This window comes from Cimex lectularius, unplaced genomic scaffold, assembly GCF_000648675.2.
Source record: "Cimex lectularius strain Harlan isolate CLEC.00 unplaced genomic scaffold, Clec_2.1 scaffold258, whole genome shotgun sequence".
In the NCBI taxonomy this organism is placed as follows: domain Eukaryota; kingdom Metazoa; phylum Arthropoda; class Insecta; order Hemiptera; family Cimicidae; genus Cimex; species Cimex lectularius.
The window spans coordinates 38486-48437 of record NW_019392828.1 but is presented as its reverse complement, the minus strand read 5'-3'; the positions used below and the strand labels follow the sequence as shown (position 1 = coordinate 48437).

The 9952-nt window shown below is 32.9% G+C and overlaps 1 protein-coding gene across 1 annotated transcript; it reads left to right on the top strand.

Annotated features, from left to right (window-relative positions):
• The first annotated feature begins 279 nt into the window (after positions 1 to 279).
• On the top strand, positions 280 to 9579 carry LOC106670320. Its single transcript, XM_014400527.2, has 8 exons — positions 280 to 523; positions 1378 to 1528; positions 1598 to 1759; positions 1818 to 1874; positions 1931 to 1996; positions 5730 to 5849; positions 9049 to 9199; positions 9277 to 9579. Exons 3-8 carry the CDS (start codon positions 1721 to 1723, stop codon positions 9363 to 9365), a joined length of 522 nt encoding a protein of 173 aa, XP_014256013.1. The 5' UTR covers positions 280 to 523; positions 1378 to 1528; positions 1598 to 1720; the 3' UTR covers positions 9366 to 9579.
• Positions 9580 to 9952: the final 373 nt, after the last annotated feature.

Genomic DNA, 9952 nt, shown 5'->3' with positions numbered 1-9952 from the left:
CTCCCTCAGGAGACTCTTAACTTACTTAATTATATTTCCTCATCCGGCTACAACTCCTTCTCTTCTCCCTTCTTCCAACGAGCAACGAAACAATTAAACGGGCATTTATTTCTCCGAGGGAACCCTCTTTAAGAAATAACAGAATTTGCCCTCTTGGGACAATTCGTCTTGAGGAAAACGCAGTTAGCCGTCTCTGGTAAACAGGTTTACAGTTCATTTTCAAATTGGGCCAAGACGTCACCGCCCCGCGGGAATTCTTTTACGTCATTTTCCATATGGTCCAACCTTTGTCGAATAAATCGACACTAACATGTGTTTCACATTACAGAAACTGGCTATAGCCCAGTTTACACACATATACACACACTCATGACACACCACACATAACTCACACACACTTTCAAAATTTCATGTTTACACTGAACGAACCTTGCAGGTTGGTGCCGTACGTTACAGAAAGGGACCCTTATTCCAGAATCGAAAGGATTAAGAGTTGTTGGAGAAGCAAGAATAAATTTCCTAGGTAATAAATTCAATGTGCGGTTAATACACGAATTCTCACCGCAGAAATAAGTGAAACGTTCTGTTTTATAAAAAGAACGCCTAGTTCTACAGTACTGGAAGATACCTGACCCGTTATAGGTCTCATAGGACTCATATGCCAACATCTCAAAGCTTAATGAAAATTTAAAATTTGAAGTGTTTTCGAATATAGGTTTTCCTTTTTGAATTGGGAAATATTAAATATGCAAAATAGTTGTTTAAAAAAAAAAGATTATTAGCCAATTTTCAACAAAATCCCTCCGACCAAAAATTGTGTTATATTGTCGTTTTAGCACTACTTACATAATTCATTACAAAGATTTAAAAAAATATATAAAACCCACAAAAAAATATTTGTTTTCTACAATTGATTTGGAAAAATTCTATGAACTTTTTTAGTTTATCACATCATGGCTTTAAGACAAATGTTTGTCTTTCCAGGCTTTAATAGGATGCATGTTTTGAATAAGAATGTTTAAAATTTGATCAATTTACATATTCAGATACGCTTTTATTAAGACCTATTATTATATTAAAGATATTCAAAAAAATATTAAACAATTCAATATAAAAGATGATGAAGTTTCGTGTTTTCCCCAATGGCTTTTTCTAACTGAAGCATTGACATCTTTTCAATATAAAAGTTATAAATGTGTTTAATAAAATAAAGCTTAAATTAATAAAGGCTCCCAATTTTACATTTTATGCATATACACTTTGCTTGAACTTAATATATAGACTGAATTGTTACAAATCCGTTAAACATGTTTTTAAAGTAAGAAATAATGTTTAGATTTTTATGGTTTTATTAAAACGTTTCAAAACCTTTTACAGTTGTGCCACATTTAGGCCATACGAATTGAAAGTAAACCTCGATTACGAAGAACCAAAACCGAAGCCGTTAGACAATAAAAAGTTCTCCTGCAATTTTATATACAACCCGGTAGAAAGTCCGGCTAATATTGCTCCTTCGTACTTCAGAAAGGTTTGGGTTCGATAATGATAATAAACAAAGAGGAATTCGTTTTACTGAACGTTTCTTTGTTATTTACAGCGAGAAGCATTGACGACCTGCCAAAAGATTTTTCATCTGGAACCTGTCAAGTACTGTTGCCGCTGCTTCAACGTACAGAATCGTACACAAAATACATCCAGGCGGTACTGAGCCTTATTAAAGATGTTAACCAGTGATAGCACAAACAGCCAGCAGGAATCGGTGAGTCGCAAAGTATATTGCTGCATTTGTTGTATAATTGATTAACTTGATTTTACAGGAACTGTGCCCAACTTCCCCTTGTGGCACGTTATATACTCCAACCAATTTCGTTCCCGTGAGTAACTTAAAGTCCACCAATTTTTATTTCAATGAAACAATTTTTCTTTAAAGGTATCCTGCCCTCCAAAATGCATGCCTGCATGTTTCCTATCTATGTCGACCAATTCAAACTCAACGGTAAATATTTTAAATTTAACCAATTACGCTGTAAGCATATATTCGCCGCAAAGTTTCCAAAATCAAATGCAGAATTGAGAAACTTTCACTTTAATCCAAGGAATCTACAATGGTTTAATCACCTGGTGCGTTTACATGCGCGGTTTTCGATGTAACGATGTAAAGACGAAATGCACCAAAACCTTTGACTTAAGACGAATCCATAAATTGACCCAGTCCCGGTTTAACATTTGCTCACCGAATCACAACCACCGACCCAACAGCAACCATTAACTATAATCCGAGGAGTGTAAGAAATTTTGGAGCAGTTATTTTAATGACTGGGTACGAACTAAATTAGTACATTAAATCAATTTTTTTTAGTTTCTGAACTGTATAAAAAATTACAATGTACTAACTGCTAACTAAATAATAAAATATAGAAAATTATAAAAAGTATGGCGTTGAGCCAACGGCGACTGAAGAGTCCCGGTTTCAAATTTCAGGAAGCCTAAATTCGATCCAACACACTTACAAATAATAACACATTTATGTTTAGTGGTCTAACTGACCAAATTACTTATTTCAATTAATTATTCTTTTTAATTTGTTCAGATACAGAAAATTACATAATAAATTAAAATACGTGCAAATATTTTTTTGTGACTTACTATGTCAAAAAATGTACACATGACCAAGCTATCTTGCTTAGCCACTAGGAATCATATTTTAAACAACGTTTTTTGCCTTTTATTTTGAGTGCACGTATTTCGTTTAGTAAATATACATATATATATATATATATATATATATCAGTCGATGTTGATACAAACACACACACCATGTCATCTTACGATTTCGAAAATAATAAGAAACAATAATTCCAACAAAATATATTTCAAATAATCAAAAGTCGACAACAACTTTTACATTATCAATTAAAATGATATTAGTTAATCAACAAAAATATGTGCACTCATTTTTCAAATTTTTCTTCAATACATATCGAATATTCTCTTTAATGGTAAATACAAAACTGTTAAATATTAGGTCGGTGCAAAATAATTGCTGGTTTTGAAAATTTGTTTTATTCTCGAAGGTGTTTGTCATGTAAACAAAGATAAACCCTCAAATCTAATTTATGGATTACAATGAATACTTTTAAATGTTATCTTTTATACAATACAGTTTAGTTTATATGGAATTTTGTAAGAGTGAGGACCTGCGAAATTAAATATGGCCAAACTAGATTTTCGTCAAATTTATTTGTATGAATTTAACTTGGGAAAAGTGCGGCCCAAACCGCGCGTAACATCAGTACAGTATGGGAGGAGGGAATCCTTAGCGAATGCACGGAGCAGCGATAGTGTAAGAGATTTTGTCTTGGAGATTTCGATCTCGAAGACATGGTAGGCCTTCCTTTGTGGACGACGACCAACTCAAAACGTTATTGAAGAAAGTTCCCGTAAGACAACAGGGAAATTGGGGAAGAGCTTAGTGTTGACCTCTCAACCGCTGTTCGCCATCTGGAGCAAATTGGTAAAGTAAAGAAGTTCGACAAGTTGTACCTCACAAACTAACCGAAGCCCAAAGAAATCGACGCCTTGAAATTTGCACGTCCCTTCCGTTGCTCAACCAAAATTATCTATTTTTCGATCTAGGCAAATGCGATGGGAAATGAATTTTGTACGATAACAGGAGGCGAACAAGTCAGTGGCTGGACAAGGATAAAGCTTCAAAACAATTTTTCGAAACCAAATCTGCACCCAAAAAATGTTATGGTGAATGTTTGGTGGTGTACTCCTGGGTTTGTTTACTATAATTTCATGAATTATGGTGAAACTATTACTGAAGAGAAATATTGTCAAGAAATCGACAAAATGCACCTGAAACTACGTCTTTGTCCAGCATTGGTAAACCGTAAGGGGCCGATTCATCTTCACGAAACGCCAGGCCAAATGTCGCAATGCCAACCCTGCGGAAACGTAAGCATTTAGGATATAAAACTTTACCGCACCCTCGATATTCAGCCGACCTCTCGCCTATAAACTTCTATTTTTTTAGGCATTTTGATCACTTCTTGGGGGATAAAATTTTTAAGGAACGCAGTAATGCCAAAAACGCCTTCCAAGATTTTATTGTGAATCGAAATAAAGATTTTTATGTCAGCGGAATAAAAGGGCATATTACGCGTTGACAAAGATGAATACATTGTGATGGAAAATAGCTCGAATACATTTTCTTTATTTTATAAAAATGAAAAATAGTTTGAACTGCCTTTTGAAAACCTGTATTATTTTTGCCCCAACCCAATATTTTCTTAGCTGTCCTTTTTTAATTAATTTATTTTTATTATTATATTTTATAAATATTATAACTAGTTTTACACTTTGCTAGTGAAAATTTACGCAGAGTAATAACATATTTTGAAGATAAATTTTTACAAGTAGGCTTGTAATTACCCTAAAGCGGTTTGTACACCATTCTTTTTATCGTGAAATTTCATCCTGTGGTTTGCAGGGTGATGAATAAGAAAAGTGATCGTTACCGGTCGTTTTGGCTTGCCTATTCTTGCTGGGTTTATCTGCCTGGCCAAAATGGTCGACAAAAATTAAATTGCAAGTCCTTTAATTATATTTGAACATAATTTCAAACTTTAATAAATTATATTAATATTTTCTATATGTGCAACAAGGAATAATATTAAAATGAAAAATTTAGAAGAAAATTGCAATTGTAGGCGCGCTGGTTGGTCGCAATACAGGTTTAAATGAAAATTCCAATACGCCAATAGGACGGCGTTTTCCTAATTCCTTCGACAACCGAGGCGAGCAGCTGTTACGAGCGTCAAATCGGCAAACTCTAGGCAAAGCAAACATGAAAAAAATGAACCTACCAAATATCTGTTCATCTCTATCCGAATCTCGGGTAATGTTACAAATCAATCGGCAATCTTCATTCGCGATTTTGGAACGCACGGGACTAACAAAAAAAAAAGATAAATGGAGAAATAACAGCAAACTTAATCGGACATAAAAACATTAAAATAAAATAAAAAACCGTCAGGACTCAAGTCGAAGGCAAAACAGGATGTAAAGAGTACTGGAATCAGAAGCAAAGAGGACAGTCAACAAATCAACAGAGAATGCGAGATGATCGAAGCGGATTATCTGCAAAGTGTGGACTAACGCGGTTTTAGAAAAAATAAAACCAATTATAAATAAATAATAACTAATAAATCAAATGCACTTAAGAAAGAAAATTAGGAACAAAGCCTAATAAAGAAAAGACAATATTGAATAACATAAATGCCTTATTATTTAATTAAATGTAAAACAATTAAATAATCGAACACTTCATGCTTACAGAACTTTTAAAGGTTTCTAATGGTTTACTGTAGTTTTGTTTAACTGGTTTTTGTTCGTGTAGGGTATACTTACAAAAATCAAATTTAATAGATTGCTGAAAATTAAAGAAATCATGAAAGTTTAAATTACTTTTACTTAATTATGAAGTGATAATAGTGCAATTATTATATTGCAAAAGTGATTTAAGTCTACCGAAAATCCCTTAAATTTTCATTTTATTTAACTATTATATAAAAGTTTTATCAATTGGATGGTATTACAAATTACGAAAATAAATTATCGATTTTGTTCTCCTATTTGTTTACGATCTTTAAAAATTGCAAAATCACATAGACATCATATACAGATAATTTATATTTGATTTTTTAATTTTCTTTCTGTACCAGGGAAAAGATAGGAGAAGATTAGGATACACCGGTTTTGCTGGTTACGGAGGAGGACGTCAAACACCAGCTGTACCAGAGCCTGGAGAACTTGCTTCCAAGTTTAGCATAGTAGGAGGCGAAGTAAATTTTGATTGTATATTTTTGTCATAGAATATTTGGAAAATATCCAGAGTTACTTTTAATATCTTACATACTCTAGTATTTGGGAGAAAATAAAAAAATAATAATCAAAACCTAAAAATTGTTACCATGTTCGTTGAAGACAGGATTAAACAAATAGGGGAATTTCTTTACAGCTTGAAAAATCTAAGTTTTTCGTATTTTTAAAAATCTTGTTCTTGGCTCTACAACGGTATGAAGTCACATCAATTATTTAAAATTACACCGTATGAATTTCACATTGCTATGCAACTAGTTATAATAACTGTTTGAATGCTTTTTATAACGAATAATACAAATATTTTTGTCCAGAACAAAGTATTCCAGGAGAGGTGCATGTATCTTAATAGAACTTAAACAGAGACCTTATTATCTTTGATAATAAGTGTAATTGAAGTTATTAAGTTATATTTCTCTGATCGGCCTTACCCGATAGGCCATTAGAGGTTGACGCATGGACACTTATTTCTGGACCAAACTTCTTTTCAGCATTTAGAAACGGTGCTCGATCTATCCCATTCAAGCTTATTATTGTTTGGTTATATATAAAGAGCGTGTAGGACTGCCACCCGATTTAACAGTTTCGGTTTTTATTTTATATTGTACTGATAGATCACGTTTTGTGTCCAATTACGAGAATATTATTCTCTTTTGTGCATATTAATAGTGAATGTATTTATGTGTATTATATAGTGTGAGAGGGTCTAGGGTGAAAAACTGAGCACCCCATTGATCAATTATATAAATTATTTAGATATAAATAGTATGGAGGAATATCGAGTACTCCATCACCCTTATGGCATGCAATTCATAGATTCTGTACATGTGTGTATATACGTGCATACGTGTACCAAATTGAGCTCATACAAATCAGTAATCAGTATTTCGTTGTTATTTGAATTAGTCATAGGATATAACAGTAATTGTTTTAAATTGTTCAAAACCGTATGCAGGTTGCAAGGTTGTCATTGTATATACAGGGTGAATTGCTACTCGTGCTACAAACTTCTCCAGTAGATTCTTCACCCTAAAATGAACAAAAAAGTTCATATTGTCCATGGTCCGATTCTCAACCATTTCAGAGTAATTTCGCTTTTTATCGATTTTGAAAGATATCACGTCCTGGCGTCGGAAAATCGTGATATCTTTTAATCTAAACATTTCTCTTAAAATCTATAAGCACCGTTGAAATCCCCGTTAATTTTTAGAGAGAATCAAAATCATAATTCCATTGAAATTTTTTAATTTAATTTAATGCCCATTTAGTATGTAATGCTTAAGAAGTTTACAAACAGCTAGAAGGTCAAGGAAGAAAGACCCAAACGTTTTGCCACCTTCATCTTCTTATTGAAAAATTAACGGGGATTTCAACGGTGCTTATAGATTTTAAGAGAAATGTTTAGATTAAAAGATATCACGATTTTCCGACGCCAGGACGTGATATCTTTCAAAATCGATAAAAAGCGAAATTACTCTGAAATGGTTGAGAATCGGACCATGGTCAATATGAACTTTTTTGTTCATTTTAGGGTCAAGAATCTACTGGTGAAGTTTGTAGCACGAGTAGCAAGTCACTCTCAAACATTAGCAATCCTTGAACCACCATTTTTTCTCTTTTTGTCATCAACATCTTGGTCTCACAACCACTAAATAAGAAAATGACGAGTGCGTTGGAAGCGTTATTAAATCAGGTAGTTTTCCTCAAATTTGCTGCCTTCTGAGACTAAAATTAGAAACTCTGGATTACTTTATACACTTTCCGATTTACACAATTTTCCACTCTTTTTGTAGTTCTGGCTGAAATAAAACACAAAAAATTAGCCCAAACATTTTGCCACCGTCATCTTCTTATTGAAAAATTAACGGGAATTTCAACGGTGCTATTAGATTTTCAGAGAAATGTTTAGATTAAAAGATATCACGATTTTCCGACGCCAGGACGTGATATCTTTCAAAATCGATAAAAAGCGAAATTACTCTGAAATGGTTGAGAATCGGACCATGGACAATATGAACTTTTTTGTTCATTTTAGGGTGAAGAATCTACTGGAAAAGTTTGTAGCACGAGTAGCAATTCACCCTGTATATAACTCAAAATAATTTGTTTCCATTATTTGCACTCTCTTCAAAAGGATGTGATTACAAGCATGTCCGTTTAGATAGAGCAGTTCCCGGTCGATTTATATCCCTGTAGTCACATGCTGTTTCAGTCTTTCGGACAAGTATTATTTAGTTTGTCCATAAACTGTTTCGCAAGTTTTATATGTTCCTAAATTTGTACACCATCTCTGGCCTACTTGCTTTTAATAAGCGTCTTATGATTCGCGAACCAAATGTCAAGTATTAAAATTCCTCCTTTCTCTTCTTTTGCTTTTCTTTTTATGTCCAGTGTTGGCGTCCACATGTTTACCTTTAATAAAACATACACTTCCGAAGACCATCGTGGCGATTTATTTATTATTGTTGTGTATAAATGTCGGCCTGCTTTACAGATTTCTATTCTGGCCTTTTAGGAAATATAGTCATACTGAATGGTGCATTTTTCTAAGTGTCGCGGATGAACCACTATAAATTCTTTTGAGATATTGTATTATTACAAAATAAAAAAGCTTGAGTTTTGCCGGAAACCAATCGTCCGTGTCCGTCCCCTTTTCTATTATTTATTATACAATTTTAACAGTAAATCATAACTATTTACATGAAATGAGAAATTCATACCACATAATTAGAAATAACTAATGCAAACCCTTATTAAGGTAGAGGCCTGAAGAAGATTACATCAATAATTGAAAGCTAGGTCAAATTACAATAGTAATTGTTTGCTGAAGCCAATACGACATGGATGATACACCATAATCTAAAACAAAAATCTAAGTTGGTCGATAATCACAGAATCTATATATGTACATATTTATTTTTCTTTTGCTTGTTTAATTTTTGTTATTTTTCCGCATCTTTCTTGAAGCCTAAAAAAATCATAAACTAAACAGTTCATAAAGAAAGGACAACATAAATAAGAAAAGAAGTATTTAAGAAAGAGCAAATTTCTTCATTAATAAAAATAAGAGAATTGATTTCTTAATTTCCCTTTTCTCGCAGAAGTTTTAACTAAGTTTGAACTTAACTCGATTGAGTACTTTATTTTGGTTTTACGATTTAGGTTCATCGTATTTGTAAATGCACCAGAAGAAACGGCTTGCAAGACGATTGCCCGATGCCGGGTTGTCGTGGCAATCCGAAATGTCTAGAAACTCCGTTTCCCACTTGCGCTCCTGCAGGTTTTATCGACTCACCAACTACAGAACAATACCGTAAGTTAGATCATTTTCCAAATATTTTGTTTTTACAATTTTAATTTGACTAACTACGTTTTTTGTTTCATTTACAGCTATTCTATGTTGTTGCTCTTACTCACAAAATTCGGAAGATTACCCATTAGACGATTGCCTACAATTTGTATCTTGTCCTAACTATTAGTTACTGTCCCACACAACATATACACATTAATACAACATAACACTCATTCATAACACAACTTGCGTTTCATTACTTAGCTAGCTTATATTTGAACTTCGACGGCTTATTAACTAGTCCTTTTGGTGAATCTTAGATTTAAGTTTAATGAAGCAATATCTTAAGTACTCGAGAAACACCCACTTACACACATTGACAAATTATACAAATGTTTAACGTCTGTTGTGTTTATCAATTTATAATTATTTAGCAACATAAAACATAAACTCCATTATATTTAGTGGTCTATTGATCAAATTACGTCTTTCAATTAATTAATGGTTTGTGTAAGGTTTTTGGTTGAAATGAATCCCGCTCGTGGGACTAACCTTTTCGTTTCAACCAAAAACCTTAGAAAAAATATTAATTAATTGATAAAACAGAAATCTGCGTATTATGTAGGATTTGAAGGGTTCAATCCTTGGTTTTAGTTTTATTAGATTTTATAAAATTATACATGGCACTTTTAGTTTTTTCTTAAACAGAAAATACCTAGTTTAAATAGAAGTTATGACAAAAATTAGCAATGTAATTTGACGGAGGGGGAATAT